The sequence below is a fragment of the Ahaetulla prasina genome, chromosome 6, assembly GCF_028640845.1.
Source record: "Ahaetulla prasina isolate Xishuangbanna chromosome 6, ASM2864084v1, whole genome shotgun sequence".
Classification (NCBI taxonomy): Eukaryota; Metazoa; Chordata; class Lepidosauria; order Squamata; family Colubridae; genus Ahaetulla; species Ahaetulla prasina.
The window spans coordinates 68667056-68688424 of NC_080544.1; the positions used below are offsets into that span (position 1 = coordinate 68667056).

General features: G+C 39.5%; 1 protein-coding gene across 11 annotated transcripts in view; it reads right to left on the minus strand.

Annotated features, from left to right (window-relative positions):
- The window catches only part of EPHB1 (EPH receptor B1), a 454416-nt gene that overhangs the window by 269195 nt on the left and 163852 nt on the right, over window positions 1-21369 (minus strand). For 10 of the 11 annotated variants that reach the window (XM_058187165.1, XM_058187158.1, XM_058187160.1 and 7 more), the window contains one exon: window positions 8372-9053. In XM_058187165.1, coding sequence (XP_058043148.1) covers window positions 8372-9053 — 682 coding nt within the window. Of the gene's footprint in view, window positions 1-5563; window positions 7526-8371; window positions 9054-21369 lie in introns of those variants that run through there. The other variant, XM_058187169.1, reaches the window with a different exon arrangement.

Genomic DNA, 21369 nt, shown 5'->3' on the forward strand with positions numbered 1-21369 from the left:
CTTAGTTTAAAGCTTTGATTCACAAGTTTGTTCAAATTTTTCTATAATCGTTTATAAGCAAAAGGAATCTCTGTCATTAGTTTTATGTGAAAACAGAAAAGATTTTAACGCCTCCTGCTATGTCTTTTTCTTCTTTGTCTACACAGGACACACCCTCTATTTAACTCTGTAGAGTGCATAGAGACCTCTAGCGACCGAATAGCATACTGCAGGTATGTTTTATAAACATGTACTCACAAGCATCTACATACCCAACACCCTATTGTGACATTAAATTTGCAAATATTTTTCAAATATGACTTATGGAGATTTAACCTAAAACCTCTGTTGCTCATTAAGGAGAAAAACATTCTTTTAATGAAAATTCTGTTACTGGCCACCGTTCATTTATCAAAATTCAAATTAAACCTTCAAAATACTAATACAATTTAGACATTTTACATTACAGTTATTAAGTCGTTGTTTCTGAAATACCTACAACAGCCAAAGATAAGCTGTAAAACGGATATCTTACATGGATCTTTTCTTGCAGGGTGTCATTGTTTTTGACTTCATAATAGTTCATAAAAGTATTATAGTAATAAAAGATGTCAGGTTTTAAATGGTAAAATGGCAAATCTGGTAAATATGAATATTACATTTTGAAAAAGAGCGGGAGACAACATAATCATCTCTTTGGGAGTTTAATTTTTATTTATTACCAAACTCATCACGAAATCCATACCAAAGCTGTCTGGCTGTCACTACATCAGATGCACCAAAATTCGCTTCGCTTTGGACTAAACTTTTTCAACTGAATGTTATTTCAAAGAGACAATGTGTAAGTAAAGCCATGAGGCATAAATAAAAATTTGTGCAATCTTAATATAAATTCAGAAAGCAGTGACAGAAGAGAATAAATCATATAATTTCCATATTTATACATCCAGCTCCCTCTGAGGATTCCAGCAGGCAGTATCAAATTGACAGCACGCATGGCAAGGCCCAAAATAAGAGAGAGGAAAGTTCCAATTAAGAGAAAGAATCAGAGTGTTGTTCCCAGAGTTCCATTTAAATCAGAACCCATCAAAGCTCGTTCTGATTCCTGCAGCTTTGCTCAAGAAATAATGAGAAAGATGAAAGAGGACCAGCCAGCCAAAGCAATCCCGCACAATCCTTTGAAGCTAGGAAATCACAAACCTTACTTTGGAGAGTTTGTGTTTATATAGCAGCTGTTGTTTGGTCTTCTTCGAAAGAATGATCTGTGGTTTCATTTTTTTTAAAAAATGCCCTTTCTTTGTCACAGTCCCTGTACTTCACTATCAATAAACCATCAGGAAAACCAGGATAGCAAAGAAATTGGATTGTGACTAGGAAGACCCAGATTTAAGTCCAATCTTAGCCATGGAAGCTGCCTGGATGATTTTGAACCAGTCACTCTGTCTCAAATCAACCTACTTTATAGATGACATTTTCCCACCTTAAGAGAGTGACATATAAAATGGACTTCCAGGGAAGAAATGGATAACCGAAGATAGTTATCCATTGAATGGATGACAATGAAGACAATGATCATGTCAAAAGGAATAGTCAGCAAGTGAATTGGCTCTTCTTAATTCCTCTCCTTACAAAGAGACCAAGAAACAGTGGTCTCTAGCAAATTTAAAGCTTTGGGAGGTCAAGGTATAATATTTTATTGTAATCGTTGTCAATGCCTTCAAAGAGGACATTGAAGTCTTAATATCTAAAAGGGATATAGAAATAAATTAAGAGTGCCTTGGATAATTTTTCTAAATTGGATTTACAAAAGAACTTTGTTAAAGCTTAAAAACTTTTGTGAGAAGGGACAAAGAAAAAATGAAAATCAAATTTTGGGACATTATTTGAAGGCACGAAAGGTCAAGACTGTTAGAAATAAAAGAAAGATATAAAGTTGATTTATATGATCATGGTTAAAATAGTTGTGCTATCATCTCTGATAATACTTAATAGACTTGCTGATCAAGACTGAAAAGATGAGGCTTTAAAGATTCGTTGATAGATAAGAAATGGGATATAATCATTTGTTTTATTTGTAGGGAAGGTGATATGTCACTAAAATTGTTTATACTTGTGATAAGGAGGAAGTGATTTTTTTTTATTTACTATATTGATATTTTTCTCCTTTTTCCTATTTTTCTGCATTTCTTTTTTACGTTTTTAGTTTGCATTAGATTTTTAATTTGTCATTGTAATGTTTAATAACATTAATATTAAAAAAAGTCACCCCATGCTAACTAGATCCATTATTTATTTATTTTAAAAACTACTCAATGACATAACCATGTGTAAGTATAAGCATTTTAAGGTCAATAGATATATTCAAGTAGCTTTTTTAGAAAGGCAAGTGGGGTAGAAATTAAATTAATGACTACAAAAAGAAAAACAAAATAAGACGAAAACTATTCAAGCAGTATCCAGACAAGATTTTGTCCAAGGTCTCAGGCTGGATGCATTTTACAGGGTATTTAAGGGTATTCTCATGAGCGTTAAATATTACCATAATTTATGAGCAAACTATAGCCACCATCAAAGGATGGATACCATTGTCTGTTTGGCTTTCTCTCATGTTTATGACTGTGGCAGAATTTATATCAGGTAATCAGAAGGAGAAGGAGACAAATAGATGGTCAGTCCTGGGAAAACAGAAACTAAGACAGAGACTCAGAACTTTGTAATCCTTAGCAGGAGCAGACAGGTTTTTATTCTACCTTCTTACAATAAAAAACATTCCAAGAATCCCTGTCATGGCTGTTTCTTGAACTGGCTTACTCGAAGGAAGATAAGCTTTCATCTTGACTTCCTCTCTACTCTATTCATGGAAAAAATTTCTGGTTTCATCTAAAACTAAAATCTTATCTATGTAGGTGGCCGAATTCTGTAGGTCTTACTTAAAAAATACTTCAATTGCTACTTCATCAAATGAAATATCCTGCCTGTTAAAGTTGAGTGACATATCAGAAAACAAAGACCCATGGTAAACTTAGTGTGGGCCTTTTGATACATTTCTTATTTAAAAACTAAACAATCAGATAATAAAGTTCCAGCCTATCCCATGTATCTTCTGATCTACAGGTCCCAGTGTTTTCTCTACTTAGCTAACTAATCTATTTTATTCTGTAGCATTGTGAACATTTTGCGATTACAGATTTGGAAACTGAAAGAAAGCAAGGAACTAGTATATAATAGCATTTAAAAAAAATAGTATATAATAAAATAAATTGACAGAAGAGTTAAGTATTGACACTTGGGCTACAGCTCCAATGCTGAAAGAAGTAGGCAAATGTCTTCATAAACATGGGTAAGGTCAAAGGTGTTAGATCCACTCCCAAAGATATATGAACCGACCATAGATTAAACTAACAATATCAGATATTAGTTCTGCTATCTGAAACATTAATGCAGTGGGAAATGAAAAGAATAGCCAAAGAAAATACACTGAGGAGTATAATGTTAATGAGACATATCCTGGCCTAGTGAGTTACATAAAAGCAAAGCTTTGTCTATCAGTTTCCCTTTCTGATCCTGCCAGAATTCTGATCATCATCCATTCCTGGGAAATGTAAATTGAGAATCAGACTAGAGCTGGAAGGGACCTTGGAGGTCTTCTAGTTCAGCCCCCTGTTCAAGCAGGACATCCTTTACAAGTGATGGCTAACCTTTTCCTGACTGAGTGCCGAAAGTGCACATGCCCAAACCCACAAAATGCTCCAGTGCATGTGCCCCACCCCGTGCATGCATGCATGCTCCCGCATGCGCCCTGTGCATGTACGTGCACCCCCACATGTCCCGCTTCCTGCGCATGCGCAGCAGAGACCCAAAAACCAGCTGGCTAGTGGGATGCGTGCGCACATGCACAGCAGGACAGAACTGGGGCGACGGCTCATGTAACATCAGACAGGGCGCTGCACGCCACCTCTGGTACGCGTGCCACAGGTTCGCCATCATGAACCTATACCATTTCAGACAAGTGACTGTCCATTGTCCATTGTCCAGTGTGTTTCATTCGACTTCAGAATGCTAAATCTCTTTTGTTCATACAATGAAACAGATCCCATTTCCCATTCTCTCATAATTAGCAGTTGAAAAGCTAACATGACGTTCTCCCAACCGGATGTTCTCCAGTTGTTTCTGAATTTCTATTCCCACAATCCTTTTCCAGCATATCAGTTGGCTGTGCTAATTAGGTGATTATGAGAGCAATCATGCAACATGATTGAAAAATGCCACATAATGTGATTTTTATTATTTTTTAGCTTTTCTGCAGGAAATGCATCAAGACATCTTAAATAAAGCTATATTTTTTTGTTCCTCTGCATATACAAAACAGCAATTTTTCTGGAATTGCTGAAGCATTGGGTGGGCATTTTATCATGTTATATGAACAAACGTAGAAAATGTAGGTCAAAATGATCAAAACGAGAAAATAATATAGAATGCTTTCATGGATAGCTGAAGAATATCTCATAATTATTTTTTGGAGAATTCAAAAAAAGTGAAATTTTACATTCCAGAACATTTTGTTAAAAAAATACAATATGGTGAAAGTGCTCAATTATTGTAGTCTTCTACAGGAAGTGTACTCACATGGGAAGACTTTAGTTTTCATGCAATCTATGAGCAGATTATTATAATTTCCTTTCAAATAAACATTTGTTTAACACCAAAGCTTAAAGATACTTCAGAATCTGTTCCAGATACACCAAACCTTAACAATATTCTAGACTATAGGATCTAAATGTCTCTGTTTTATTATGCAAAACAATTTCCACAGTTTAATTATAGTGATGAGATATAAACTATGCTATGTAGTTGTATATATATGACTAGCACAGATTTTAGACTGCAAGATTATCCCCTGGAAAACAGTGTAATCTTTTCCAAGAAATAATGTTTATGTTTCTACCTAGGTAACTCTAGTATCAAAATAAAAGCACAGATAGCTCTCATTGATAGCACAGATAGCACTCATTTCTAGTGAAATGGGCTTTAGTTGACACTGAGTGTTCATTCTGGATCTACAAAAACTCACTAAATTCCATATTTTTAAAGTAAACTCAACAACAAAACTCAACAAACTCAACAAACAAAACTCAACAAACAAAACAAACTCAACAAACAAAACTCAACAAACAAAACTCAACAAACAAAACAAAAAAAAACTATTGATCAGAATTTTAATTCTCATTGGTTGAGTTGGCATGGTCAATCACAAAGGGTTATAAAAGTTGTACTCTGAAACATCTGATGGGTAGCACTGCCTACTTCATTACTGTGTAGAAACTTTTTGTAGAGACATAAAATCCTTCTATTCCATTTTCTCTTCTATCATTTTTTCTTCTCACATTATTCATATTTAATCTTTCTATGTTGTAATTTGGTTTCAATTTATTTCAGCACCTGCTCATGAAGCCACTAGATGGTGGGCACGATAATGGCCATCAATTACATTTTAATGCCTTTTTATGACTGTGATACATTTCCAGTGATATATGAAGAACCATCACCTGTTATTTTACTGTTTTTATTTCAGTGCACAGTAACTTGCAAGAGACCACATCACTCGTCTGATTAAATCCAATAAACAGTTAGAGGCTCTGTAGTATGAATAGCCTTTATTTTCTGTTTAGTCGTAGATCAACTGCAGATTGATATGCCTTCCAGATATGTTAAAATAAATCTTTGGCATTTTCAGCTAGCATTGCAAATCCAGTTTAAGGGAACTCTATCTTAATGCATTTCAAAACTGGAGAAGGATGATGCGTAAATTGAAAACCAGTTTCTGCAGATTAATTTCTAGAGCTGTGCAGAGCTTCAGAAATAATTTGCAAAAGTTTTTCTGGAGTGCACAGGACAGATATTGTAGCATCTGTCTGCTCTGCAACTCTTTAAACCACCCATATTTTTTTCTCAAGGTTGCTTGCTGCCTTTTGTAGCTGCCATATGATCTGGGAAATAGTGTGGCTTTTTTAAAGAGTTGCATAAGATATTATATCACAAACCACATACTCTGAAGTACTATTTTGGTACCAAATTCAAAGCACTGCATATCTGTATTATTTTCTTTATATATTGTTTTCAGATGAAAAACAAAGCACAAGCAGCTAAGCATTCTTTAGAAAACATATTTAAAAGCCAAGTAATATTCTTTTCTATTATTAGATTTTGTTGGCAGGAAGTTGTTTGGAAGATAATTTTAAAGTGTGAATGAGAATATACGGTCAAATAACTTTTTTACAGTGTGTTGCATATAAAGTACCATACAACTTTTGCAACTTGAAGCACCGGTATTTAATAAACATTTATAGGCCTTTCTCTCAGCTTTTCATATACACATACTGCATATCTTATGAAAAATGAGTATTCAAACCAGTTTGTGTTGGAACCCTAACCAGTGATTGACTCGTATTTAATATAACTCATCCATTTATAGACATGACATATAGCACAGCTCTCCCTTCACAATGAACAATTCCCAGTATGTGGTTTTACACCTACAAAATCTAACTGAATCATGCTGATCTCCATACTCCACCCACAAGTACAGCTTATGTTGGATCATGTTGATGCCTTCATTCCCAAATTATTAAAGGAGAAAACAGAAAATGCATGGATTTCCATTTCAGCCTATCGTTCTAACGTCCCCATCTCTGACAATACTTTGGCTTAGAGCATTCCCGCAGAATGACTGGGGAATTCTGAGAGTTGAAATCCTCTAGGCTTAAAGTTGCCAAGGTTGGAGACCCCTGGCTTAGAGGAATGAAATCTCTGACTCCACTCACACAAAAGGGGAAAAGCCAGATCAATTACAACAGTTAAAATAGCCTTATTAGTTTAGGTTTAGGTTTAATTAAAGTACAACCTCTCTATATTGAGAGGTTCATAGCCAAGCTAACATCTGGGCTTCAGATTTCGAGAAAGGAAAACATCTTTTTTACTCTCTCATTACTGAGTAAGAAAGGAAAACAGCTATTTACAGAGTGGCCAGCATGAAGGAAGTTGGTGGGTTATTTCCTGAACTATTCTCTTCACATTTCATGAAAATTCCACTGGATCAGATATTTGTCCCCTATTTATGCTACCATATGCTACATGCTACCATTTGCCTTTTGTAAGTGTTGGTAATCACAAACTAGACCCCTGATTTACTAACCAGACATTTTTACAAGGTTGCATAAGAGAAAATTATTAGCTGGCAAGGGAGCAGCAGAGCTAGAGTATTAATCATTCACAGCTACATTTTAATTCATCCAACCACACAGAAGTTGTTCATTTTATCTAAATCAATCTCTTCCCCCACCTCCATTTAATGCATTGCACTGCGGTTCCTATCAGTCCAAGGCAACATGACCACGGATGGTGGGAATCATTGTCCTATTAATCTCAGACAGGAACACTGGGAACACAAAGGGAAAGGCTGCTATAGATAATCACTGCACAAACTTCAGGATTGGTATAAAATATGACTAGAAGGTTCTATTCTGAGCTGAAGCATCATCTTCAGCACCTGGAGAATAAAAAAAAAGAAAGCAAAATATATTCTGAAGGGCTTCTAGCTATATTGGGATGACTGAAATTCATTAATAAAAGAAAAAGAGGGAAAGGCAGAACGTTCTGGCATCAGATCACTTTCCCTAAGAAAGTATGAGTAACACTAAAATTGCAATTATTTTGGCAACAGCTCATAAAATTGTGTTTATCCAGGCACTTTAATTTTCCATTTTTCCAGTTAAAACTTTCATTGTTCTATTTTTAAACTGTATTTTTATACTACCTAATTATCTATAAGGATATTTTTTTTAAAACAACTAACTTCAAGGAAGTGACTGCCACTGATCAACATTTCTGTACCTATTGTGCCCTAGCATTATGTCCCTTTTTGCAATCCTTACTGTAAGAGAAGCAGACATTGAGGACTCATTTCAGATCTACAGTTATCACAAATAAAGAAAGCTATGTCAATTTGCAATTTCTTAAGTAACCATATGACGTGGGGCTTCACAACATAGAGCAATAGTGTTCTTCTACTGGCAAGTCCCCATCAGTCAAAGAATGTTGACTGGAGGACCCTGAGGTGAGGAAAGCCCCCCAATAGGTTGGCCTTCTACAAAGGGGTCAAAACCTAGCTGGGTGGCCTTGTGTGAGAGACACAGAGGCCCAAACAACTGTGGGGCAGGCTAATCCCATGAGATCCTCCCACCTGCATTAACAACATCTTGGAATGTTTCATCCCTGGAAATTTTATAATGTTATTTTTATAATTTTAAAACTTCAATCTTAAATTAATTTTGATTTTAATATCTTTAGTTGACAAAGGCAATGGCCATGAGACAACAGCAAATCATCATCTTACCTTTACAGGCCACATTGTTCTCAGGCTCATATCCAGCCTTGCAAGTACAGCGGCCAATGGGAACCATCCATTCCCCATCACCATTGCAGTACAATTTAATGGGTACATCCACCTCCTCGGCATTGGGAATGCACGTACCTCGTGCAATTACTAAGGAAGTACTTTCTGCTCCTGTCATGGTCTCTGGGAAGATGGCAAAATTTTGCACCACACTTGGGCATTTCTTAAAGAAGACCCTTACAGACAGCAATGACATGCATGCCCCATAATCCTGAAAGGCAAGGTAAAAGCCATTCCGATTGAGGGGCCCAAAGCTCCTCACCTCTGTGTTCACCTTCATTAACCTGCCACCAAAGTCCACCTGAGAGAAGCTCTCATCTGCAGCAATAGTGTCCACCTTGAGGTAGGGGGCTTCTGTCCAGAAAGCTGACTTCTTGGTGGCAATAACAGAGTCTGTTTCATAGTAATATAGGTTGAAAGTTTCCTTACAGGAACCAGGAACATTGGGAAGGCTGCTACAGTCCCGTACAGTGAAGCGCATTTCTGTATAAATACGGTGTGCACCATGTCGATTTATGAAGGTGGTAAGTAACCAATTGTTCTGGTTGGGTTCAAAGACGTTGCAAACTTGGTAAGTACGTATTGTGTTGAGGTTCTCATCGTAGCCACTGACTTCCTCCCACTGTATGAAACAAATAAGAAAGGGGGAAATCAGGCAATTAAACAGGATGAAAAGAAGAAAACACAGGGATGGTACTTTAACTTGGAAAATTATTACTTACAAGAAAGCTGGAATGTACAGCCTTAGAGGAGTGTTAAAGCTTTACAATCAGTTGACAAATGTGTGCAAAGTTGCTGATGTTAGGGCCTATTCTAGGGTTTATGAGCTTGGAATCAGCCAACAAAAATTAAAACAAGTAAACTAAGATTGTCCCTAGCTAAAAGTTTACGTGCATGAATGTATGCATAAAGACAGAGAAAGCCTCAGTGGCCCCACCAAACGAATACACTTTTTGAATTTATTGTTAAAGCTGATGTAACTCACATACAACTCTGACAGGTATTTTGATAAAATTAATAAAATTCAACTAGTTTTTGTTGCTCTAGTAAGCTGACCTCTTTTAAGCCTCTAATTGACAGAACCACTTTAAGTCTGGCAGTTTTCTAAGAACACTTACCTTGAAAAGAACTGGCAACTTCAGTGTGTTTAAAAAAAGAGGGGTTGGAACTGAATTCAATATGATTAACAAGATGATTTAAAGCATTTTTTTTTAAATTAGTCTGTGATTTATTTGCTCCTTTGGATAAAAAGAAAGATTCTTAAAGTTGTAGTGAGATATTATCCAGAAATAGTATTTCTAAACCAGAAAAAAAATGCACACTACATTTATTTATTACAGATCTTTATACTTTATACTTCAGCTTCATGATCCGAAGACAGGTCACACCTCAGTAAGAAAATATGATTCTACATATCACTTATTAAAGCAACTGCATATTTTTAGGCTTGTTCAGAAATTTTAAAAAATACCCAGCTGTTTTAAGCAGGTGCTAACCCGTGTATCCCAGATCACTTCTGATGAAACGTTTCTGAAGCATTCATAGGCCTAACAATATATATAAATGGAACTAGAGCAACAATAGTTGTGACAGAAGTATCATCTACTTAGCATAAAAGTCCTTGTACCCTTACACAAGAGTTTTAGATTGTTAAAGTGCCCTAGGAGGTGCATGTGAGTGAGTTCTAGCAGTGGTTAATTGTTATTTGAGTGAAGGGGTTGTTCCTTTGCTTTTTAAAGAGGACTTGCTTTGCCGCCTACTCCAGAAGTCAATGCTGGATCTCACTACACTGGACAATTTCCATCCAGTCTTCTACCTCCCCTTTTTTTGGGAAAGCAGTTAAAAAGATCATTGTGCAACAGCTCCAGAGGGGCTCAGTTGAAACAAATTATCCAGATGTATGCGATAGGAATGGTACTGTTTGCAGTTTTGGATTATTTCTAGTGTAGGCTGGATGTATCTATCCCTGACTGCTGCAGTTGACTTCTTGATGGCTGTTAATACTATTAAACATAGTATCTTTCTGGATTGTCTCAGAGGATTGAGAGTGGTCAACACAGTATGCTGGTTCACTTCCTTTCTTTAGGATCTATTCCAGTCAGTGTTGAATGGCAAATAAATGTCCCACCCCCAGCCCCTACTATGTGAGATGCCATAGTGCTCAGTTTGCTCTCAGATCCTGTTTAACATCTATATGAAGTTACCTCAGTATGAAGATTGTTAAGTTCGGGCAATGAAGAGGCAGGAGACGATACAAGTGACAACAGCTCTTTGGTTTATTGTGATCCCAGCAAAGCCAACAGGCAAAAACCCCTCTTTAAATAGTATTTTGGCTGAGGCATCAGCCAATCAGCAACGTGCATTTTTCCGCCCAAATTTCCCTCCTAAAATTCAAATACATTACACTCCTCCCCTCCCAGAACACATTGTACCATATTTACATAGTTTTTTGCATGTTATTTTTCCACGTAGTCACGCAGGTAGACAGGGCGTCTCCTAACTCTTTCTGACCTGCGCAATTCATTCCCTGGGAGTGAGTCGAGCTGGTCGGAGGGACTGTTTGTTCCTCCCAGCTCCTCCTCTGGGCCATCCGGCCCTGGATTATTGGCAGAGTCGTCCCTGCTGTCCTCTGGAGGAGCCGGTTGGCGTCGCTGGACTTCTTCAGACTCAGCTAAGTCCTCCGATCGCCTCGGGGTTGAGTTAGCTGTTGGTTCAAATATTGGGTAGTCAGGGTCTGGCTGTTTGGTTTCTGGATTGTTTTGTATTCTTTTTCGTAATTGATCTATGTGGCGTCTCCACACTCGGCCATCCCCCATGTCCACTATGTATGACTTTGGGCCCGTCACTCCTACAATTGTTCCCTTTAGCCACGCTGGGCCCTCACTATAGTTATGTGCCCATACTGGGTCACCTGTTGTCATTGTTCTGGTTCTTCCCTTTGTGCTTTGGTACCCATCAGGGGAGTATGTTGGGTTTAACCGATCTAGGGGGCACTGGAGTCTTCTACCCATTAATAACTCCGATGGGCTGCGGCCGGTGGTCACACAGGGAGTTCTATGTTGGACTGCCAGGAAGGTATCAATTTTGGATTGCCAATCTCCTGGGCTAATTCTAGATAGTGCTTCCTTGGCACTGCGTACGAAACGTTCTGCAAGTCCATTTGTCGCCGGGTGGAGAGGCGCCGAGAGGACATGTCGGATGCCCTCTTCTGCCAAGTACCCCTCAAACTGGGTGGCCGTGAATTGTGGGCCATTATCAGATACTAGAGTGTCGGGCAACCCGTGTGTCACAAATAGATGTCTCAATACTGTGATTACAGCTTCCGCTGTTGTGGTTTTCATGAGTAAAATTTCTAACCACTTCGAGTAGGCATCTACCACAATTAAGAAGGTCTGCCCATGGAACGGCCCGGCAAAATCTATATGGATCCTGGACCAAGGACCCTGGGGTTTCTCCCAATCCCTTATGGGGGCTGTTGGGGGTAGTGGCCTTGATTCTTGACATGCTTGGCATTTCCCTACCTGGTCGCTAATGTCTTTATCCATTTGTGGCCACCACACGTAACTTCTCACTAGGCTTTTCATCCTCACAATCCCCGGGTGGCCCACATGCAATAGTTCCAATAAATGCCCTCGTAATTTCTCCGGAATAACCACTCTATCCCCCCATAACAGACAACCTCCTTGTACCGACAGTTCCGAACGCTTTTTTGTAAATTCTTTGAAATGATCCCCCGGTGCAGTGGGCCATCCCCTCTGCACCCAACCGATCACAGTTCTTACGACAATGTCTTTGTAAGATGCCCTAGTCACTTCCGTAGATGTGACTGGGCCAGAGTCCAAAGAGTCAATTAACAAGACGGGCGTCCCTGGGGTTGGGTCTTCAATAGTCTCTGGCAACGGGCATCTACTTAAAGCATCCGCATGTCCCAAATCCTTGCCCGGTCAGTGAGACAGTTTTTACGAATATGCTGCCAGGAAAATAGTCCAACGGGTCAGCCTGGGTGATAATGTAACTGGTGTTGGACGGTCTCCCGCCAAGAGTCCCAATAAAGGTCTGTGGTCTGTGACTATTTCAAATTGCTGCCCAAACAGGTACTCGTGGAATTTTTTAACCCCAGAAACTATAGCCAGGGCTTCCCAGTCTAGTTGGCTATAGTTCCTTTCTGCTGCGGACATCGTGCGGGAAAAATATGCGATAGGGGCTTCTGAACCGTTCGGTAACCTGTGGCTGAGGAAAGCCCCTACCCCGTAGGGTGATGCATCACAAACTAGTACTAGTGGCAACGTCCCATTGTACTGAATTAGAAGGCTATCGCTGGACAAGAGATTCTTAACGCCTTCAAATGCTTTAGCCTCAACCCTGCCCCAAGTCCATACAGATTTTTTCGCTAGCAGTTTATGTAGCGGTTTGGCTACCATTGCCTTATTTTTTAAAAATACCGCATAGAAGTTTACAAGCCCCAAAAATGCTTGTAATTCTGTTTTGTTTTTTGGGGTTGGAGCCTTTCTAATGGCTCGCACTTTGCTCTCAGTTGGGTGGATGCCTTCCTTATCTATCCGGTAACCCAAGAATTCTACAGATTCAACTCCTATCTGGCATTTGTTGAGTTTAACCTTAAGCCCTGCAGACCTGAAAATGCCCAAAACCTTCCACAATTTGACCCTTAATTCTTCCAAGTTTTCTGCTGATACCAGTACATCGTCAAAATATGGAACTACTCCTGGTAGACATTGTAGGAGTCCTTCCATTAGGTTTTGGAATAACCCAGGGGCTACACTAACTCCGAACTGAAGTCAAGTGCATTTAAAAGCACCCCGATGTGTGACAATCGTCTGCGCTTCGGCCGTTTCGTCGTCAACTGGTAATTGTTGGTAGGCTTGAGCCAGATCGAGTTTGGCAAAAACCTGTCCCTGTCCTAACGAGTGCAACAAATGTTGGACTATGGGGACGGGGTAAGCGTTCTTCTGCAATGCCCTGTTAAGTGTTGCCTTATAGTCAGCACAAATCCGGACCGATCCGTCCGGTTTGACTGGGGTCACTATTGGTGTTTCCCATTTTGCATGGTCGATGGGGACTAGTATTCCCTGGCTTACTAATTTGTCTAGTTCCCTGTCAATCTTGGGTTTGAGGGCGAACGGGACCCTCCTAGTTTTTAATCTAATGGGAGCCACCTGGGGGTCCAAATTGAATGAAATGGGGGTCCCCACGTACTTGGCCAGGCAGTCTTGGAAAACATCCTCGAATTCTCTCAACAATTCGTCCTTCAGGTTGACTCTGCTTCTGTGAACCCCGGTTACTTCCATGCCCAAGGCTCTGAACCAGTCCAGACCTAGCAAACTGGGCAGGTTTCCATCTACGATGGTGATCGGCAGGGTTTTCTTGAATTGCCCATATTTCACTCTGACGGACGTGACTCCTCAAACAGGGATTCGGTTCCCCTGGTAGTCTTGCACGCTCAGCTTTTGGGGTTGCAGCTGGCATTTCGCGACGTCTGGCAGGTCCCTTGCGATTGTGTCCCAAGACATAATCATGATTGATGATCCACCTCCATTTTACACTGCACTCCTTCGATGTATCTCTTGGTGAATATTTTCTTTTCTAGCCGTGTCGATGCGTGGCCCACTCTCACAGTGGTCTGATTCAACTTCGCGCCTTTTTTGAACTGACCAATCCCTGGCCGCTTCGCGGATCCAGCACCCTGTTGATTGGCCGGTTTGAATTTTGGGTGGGAAGGTTTAGAGGCTCGGCAGGCCTGAGCTATGTGTCCTTTCTTTTCACACCGCCGACAAATTGCATCTTTGAACCTGCAATTCTGTCGTTGGTGTTGGCCTCCGCAACTCACGCACTCGTCCCGGTCGCCTCTCTCCGGCCTCCCGGTGTGGAAAACCTCTTCCTCTTCTTCACCGTCCGATTCGGCCTGGATTTCTTCGCTGTGGACTGGCATTGCTTTCGCCGCGGCATTTGGCGTGTTCGGCTTTTGTAAGGTTTCCACCGCTTTGGTGGACATCTCGTGTGCCCTGGCCTAACCCGATCTCACCACCACAGCCGGGGTCTGCTTATCTGCTTCCGAACGCTGAAGAATGTCCTAGTATGCCTCCCGGCCCCAGCCCTGGCTCCATGCCCAGACAGGCTGAAGAAGAGCAAGTATCTCCAGCCCCCAGCTCTGGCTCCATGCCCAGGCAAACGGAGCAACTAGACCCCTCCCCCTCCTCCACAGCATGTGAGCCTGAGAAAGGTTTATTACCAACAGCTGCCGATTGGAGTGACCCTCGCTTCAGAAGAATTGATAGGCGGCGGCGTCAGAAGGAAGGGAGGGGCAGGCCTGGATAAGTGCTGAGTCATGGAGCCACACCCCATGGCCTATATAAAGGATCTGCTTTCTGGCATTCTCTGAGTCAGGCAAAGTCTAAACATATCTTGCTGATGTCACTTTCTGGTCTCCTGCCTGCCCTGAGGACTTTGCTAGGACTTTGGCAGAGCTGCAGAGGCACACCTGATTCGGATTTCCCTGACCTGGCCATCAGCGGAGGAGTGGGACATGACACAGGGTTAGGTTGCTTTTCGACAGCAGCCGCCTCTGTAGTCGGATGTCCCTGACCCCACAAATGAGTTGTTCTAATAAAGAGTCCTCCAAGTCTCTATACTCACAGTGGTTTGCGGCTTTCCTTAATGTACACGCTTATCGATTCGCCCTCTCGCTGAACTCTTTGCCTCAACTCGAACCGTTGTACAAACTTCGATGGCACCGGCGCATAGTGTGCTCGTAGCGTCGTCTGTAGCGTTTGCCATGGCACCGACTGTACCGGCATTGGTTCCGACAGCGATTCAGCGGTATCGAAGACTTCTGGCCCACAGTGGCTCAGGAAGTAAGCGCGCTTCCGATTATCCGATACTCCTTGCAGTTCGTTAGCTTCGAGGAAACACTCGAAACGAGCCATGTACGACCCCCATTTCTCCTTGGCTAGGTCGAATGACGCTGGCGGCGTATAGCTAGACATCACTATGTATCCGCCCTTGATACTGGCTGGGTTTGAAATTACATTGCTCCTTCAGCTCTTTTCCTAGTCTCACTGCCTTCAATATCCCACCTTCGTCGCCAATGTTAAGTTCGGGCAATGAAGAGGCAGGAGACGATACAAGTGACAACAGCTCTTTGGTTTATTGTGATCCCAGCAAAGCCAACAGGCAAAACCCACTCTTTAAATAGTATTTTGGCTGAGGCATCAGCCAATCAGTAACGTGCATTTTCCCACCCAAATTTCCCTCCTAAAATTCAAATACATTACAAAGATGATATCCAACTCTATTCTCTGCTCCTGTTGAATTAAGTGATGTCATGAATGTCTCATCCCAATGTCTGGAGGCTGTGGTCTGGATGGGCAACAATAGAATAACTAAACCTTGGCAAGATGAAGTGGTTTCGATGTTTAGGGCCAACTGGTTCTGGAACTATGCCATCTTTGGTTTTGGATGATATTGCACTGCTCCAGACAGATGCAGTGTGCAATGTGGGGGTCTTCATACACTCACAGTTCCTGCTTGAAAAGCAAATAGCACTCCTGGCTAAAATGACTTTTGCACAATTTCATGTTGTGCGCCAATTATGTCCATTTGTGGATCAGGAGGCATTGTTCACAGTCACCTATGTCCTAGTTACTTCCAGATTGGACTGTTGTAAGATGTTTTACATTGGGCTGCCCTTGAAGAGTATCCAGAACCTTCTATTGGTGCAAAATGCAGTGGTACAGGGAGTGGTGTGTGCTCCTAGAACATCACATCATACTTCTTGTCTGCAAACTGCAATGTTGCCAGTTTGCTTCTGGGTACAATTCACGATGTTGTTTTTAACCTTTAAAGCCCTTTATGGCACGGGATCAGGTTATCTGAGGTAACATCTCCACTATTATATCAGCCCATCCCAATAGATATGGCAGAGAGGACATGTTTTGGGTTTTTCTTCTAGGGACATACATTTAGTAGGACCATCTCTGCTGTGGCACCCACCTAGTGCAATACGCTGTTCCCCAACCCAAAGTTCAGTTAGCTCAAGTCCTTTTGATTTTCTCTAAGTCCCTTAAGACAAATTATGTCACTAGGCCTGGGGATTCCAGGGAACCAGAGATATGGTCAGATGGCTATACTACTGAGGTAGATACTGTTTCCATACCTTAGATTGGTATATTTTTACTCTTAATTCTAACAATCTGAACCTTTGGCCTTGATTTTTTATATATTTATATGAATGTTTTTATAGATGCATTGTTTTATTGGATTATTGTATACCACCTGGTGTCACCCTTGGTGAGATAGGTGGCCATATATATCTAATGAACAAATAAATAAATAAGTACCTTCATTTCTATAGAATTTGCAGAAAAACAGATATAGTCTCTTGCAGCCAAAACAGATATGTTTCTACTGCCACCTTAAAGTTCATTGTTTATTATTCCAATAAATAACAGTTTCAGTCACCTAGAAGATTTTTGTTGTTTCTAGACGGGAGCTGATTCCACTCACTTAATAGGATTTACCTTGGATAATCTTTAAAATACCACAGAAGTCTTATTTGTTTTATCTTAGAGCAAGTACTACATAATTTAACAGGATTTAAAAGAACTTCTGTCAGAATAGACAATATAAATTACTGGTATATATTTACATAGCTTTGTATTAGCAACTTTTAAATGTCTGACTAAAACTAATTTGATATCTAAAGCCTACTAATATTGGTGTCAGACAAACCTTGTGCCTCTAAAGTCCCTCATCAAGAATATGCTTTAGATTAGCACTTGAGAGAGCAGTCATGAATATCTTGGAAAAGATACTCAGATGCTGTGATCAGTCTGCCCTCACAAAGATCAGAATAGTGCAAGCAATGCAAGCAATAGTATTTCCTGCGTTGCTCTATGGAAGTAAAAGTTGGACTTTGAAGAAGCGGATTGAAAGTATTAATGTTTTTTAACTTTGGTGTTGGAGAAGACTCCTGGGAACACCATAGATAGCCAAATGAATCATCAAACAAACCAGAGTTATATATTTAAGTGATTTATCAAAAATATACTTGGTTGCCCATAATCAATTAAAATTACAGTTGTCCTTGCTCCTTAGTGTACCAAAATAAAAATGCTAGATGAGACCAAAGCCCTGCCTAGCAATATTTACTATTTCCAAAGTGGTCAACAGCCAGATAAATATGAGAAGCCTAAAAGCAGGATATTTGTATAAGAACACTTTTCCACTTACATATTCAAAGCAGGGGTAAAATGCTCCTGGCTCGGACCGGATCACCCGACCCAGTAGCGATGGCAGCGAGTGGTTCGGAGAACCGGTAGCAAAAATCCCTGTCCACCCCCCCTCCACCCCCCATGCCCAGCTGAGCCATGCGATCATCAAAGGTTTTTTATTATTATTTTTAAAAGCATTTTTTTCTGCCGAAAAAATACTTTTAAAAATACTTTTAAAAGTTTAAAAAAGCCTCTGATGATCGCATGGTTCAACTGGAATCATCAGAGGCTTTTAAAAGCATTTTTTCTATAACATCTTCGGCCAAAGAGGTTGTAGAAAAAACACTTTTAAAAGTTAAAAAATAAAGTTGGCCACGCCCACCCAGTCACATTACCGCCTTCCAAGCCATGCCACAGAACCAGTAGTAACAAATTTTACATTTCACCACTGATTGGTGAAAGGACCTCTGTGGCTCAGACTGGTAAGACAGTATGTTATTAACAGCAGCTGCCTGCAATTACTGCAGGTTCAAGCCCCACCAGGCCCAAGGTTGACTCAGCCTTCCATCCTTTATAAGTAGGTAAAATGAGGACCCAGATTGTTGGGGGCAATAAGTTGACTTTGTATATAATATACAAATGGATGAAGACTATTGCTTGACATAGTGTAAGCCGCCCTGAGTCTTCGGAGAAGGGCAGGATATAAATGCAAATAAAAAAAAAATTCAAAGATATATTGATGGAATAAAAATACTATCTCTCTAGCACTTTGCAACACAGACACAATGCAGCTGCCCTAGGTATTTCAATTAAGAATGTTCAGGTGGGACCAAACTACTTGTCCCAGTCCCCTTATTTTAGAAAACTTCTTTTCCTCAGCAAAGCAGTACAGATGCTCATACTTAGAAGTGAGGGCTACTTTTCTTCATCCAGGTACCTGAAATGAATCAAAGATTTGCAGAGTGCTAATTAACACATTAAGAGGTTTGTCCTGATGATTTCATTTTACATCCATGCCATTTGGTAGCAATCATCATATGAACAGCAAGTTTCATATTTTTACTGTGTGTTATATGAAGAAGTGTATTTTTGCTGCTTTGCATCATTCATATTTCATCTTTACTGGATGCTCCTGGGAGGTGAAAAATTGTAGGGAGATGGGAAAAGTAATAGAGGGGAAAGTAGACAAGAAGAATTGTAAGAGAGAAGATGAATCTGCTGGCAATTTATCTCATAAACAGTAACTCAGCCTAGGTGGATAGAAATCTGAGAAGAATCATTTCAAATCATTCAAAGAAATGCTACCATAACAAACTCACTATAAAGGTAAGAAATTCCTCTTCCAGTTTCCAAGATTGTGTATTGATATTATATCTCACTGAAGTCTATGTAGTGCTTCCTTCCTTGATCTTACCCAACGGTATTGGGATTAACATCATTGTTATGAGAGAAAGAGAAAAAAAATTCTATCTGTTCATTTTCTTTACATCAAATTTATGTTTTTCAATATTCATCTCATCTTTTGGAGAATTTCCACACGTTTTAAATCTTTACAATAATTTTTTTAGTTAAAAATCTTGAAACCCTTCCATTACTAATGCTTTCTGAGTATCTCCTGCCTTTCCTGTAAAATAAAATGTTTTCTTTTTAATCAGCAAGTTTGACAGAACTGTACAAAGGTATCACTTAGATCTTCCTGCTGTTTCTTTCAATTTCCATATGATGCATGATTACACTCAAGCCACAATACAAACATAGCATAAGCCTTAGAGGGACAAAACAGCAAGTCTGTGCATGGTGCTACAGTACTTCAAGTTGCTTGACGAACAGGGATGTTGCATAGGATATAGTTAGAGGAACCTTCCTCTGTAGACACTACAGTAGGAGTGTCCAAACTTGGCAACTTTAAGAACTTGTGGACTTCAACTCCCAGAATTCCTCAGCTGGCTGAGGAATTCTGGGAGTTGAAGTCCACAAGTCTTAAAAGTTGCCAAGTTTGGACAGACCTGCACTACAGGATAAACTTTGCATGGTGCTATCCATGGTGCTACGTTTTCTTTTGAATCAACTTTATTAGAACCTTTTTTCAGAAGCCACCTTACTTGAAATTAGTCTAGAGCATGGGTGTCAAACTCATGGCATCATGTTACCGCCACATGATGTGTCATGACATTTTCCCCTTCACAGAACTGGGGTGGGCATGGCCTGCTTGTGATGCATCCGGCCCACAGCTCCAGTTTGACACCCCTGATCTAGAGATTCTGATTTCAGTTTATTGACATTACCTAATTTATCTTGTCAGAACCTCAAGTTGCTTTTTGTAACTTTTTCTTTCTGGATCAGACTTTAAATCCATCTGATTGAAACCACTGTTTAGAAGAAGTTTCCTGGACAGATTGTTGAAGATATCTCAAAATGACAAAAGCTTTGGAAAAGAACTTTAACCTTTTCTTCTTCTGAATTTCTCTCCCTCCTTTTTATAGTTATTTTGTATTTAGTTATTTCTTGAAATTGAATAAAATTGTAATAAAATGAACTTTAATAATGAACTTTCTGTGCAAAAAAGTAAATTAAAATATTTCAGGCAACTTGATTTTCTTATGTATTTAATTCAACTTTTTATAGAATTCTGAATTTTTCATTGCATGCTGCAAAATTTCAAGCTAAATTATAAAATTGTCACTAACCTTAATTTGAAAAAGCCACTGAGTTCTTATTAAGATTACATTTGGATACAGTAAAGAAATATTGCAAAAAAGTATTATTACTACCTCTTGAGTTTTATGAATTTTTATAACATTTTTGCATGCAACAATAAATGTTTATGCATCTATATATGCTAGCCTTTATGCTGCAAAAAGCTCTTTATTTCACCTGCAATAGATTAAAAAAATTTTGCTGCCTCTGGGAAGGGATCAGTAAATTGATTTCAACCCACATATTTTAATAAAGAATAAAAAAGATATAAAACATCTTCATTCAGTTTATGCTATTTTGAAGGAAAATTCATATCTTCAAAGCTTTCAGCTACAAGCTAGTTAAAAAAAATAGTAAAAATAACATCTGTTAAATACCATGTCAGCAACTGAGGAGTTTTCTCCTTGTTTTCATCTGGTAACATACCGCAGCATATATTTCTCGTTCTCCATGAATAATAATTGTATGGACATGTAAATGGGACTAGGTCATTTCTGCAATCATATGTGGAATGTGGATACAATACATGTAGCTGTGATCCATGTGTGGTTTGAGGAAGAAGGAAAATGTAATAGAACTTAATTGATGCATTGTTCCCCAGCAGATCTATCAAAATTTATGAGAGTGTGACCACTTGCAAGTGAATTAATAATAATTAATTTAATAGTGGCTATTATGACAATTAAGGAATAAAATGTATTGGCTTATGGCAACTTTTGACGTTTGCAACCCAATCTACAAGCCACGCAAATTTTGTTTATAGGGTTTGAGGATTGCAGGCAGGGTTTAACAACAATTTTGTACTGAAACCCTTAAATACGTGTCAGAAATATGATGCATAATTCCAAAGTGCTCCAGTACCACTCAAGCATAAATTAATGTCTGCATCACAGTATGTGAGCAGAAAGATATTAATATTTTATGGATATGAAAGTACTACATATATAAGCAAATTGCCATTACACAGACAAATTAAATTTAATGTGGTGACAAGAGTGCCCAAAGCCTTAGGTG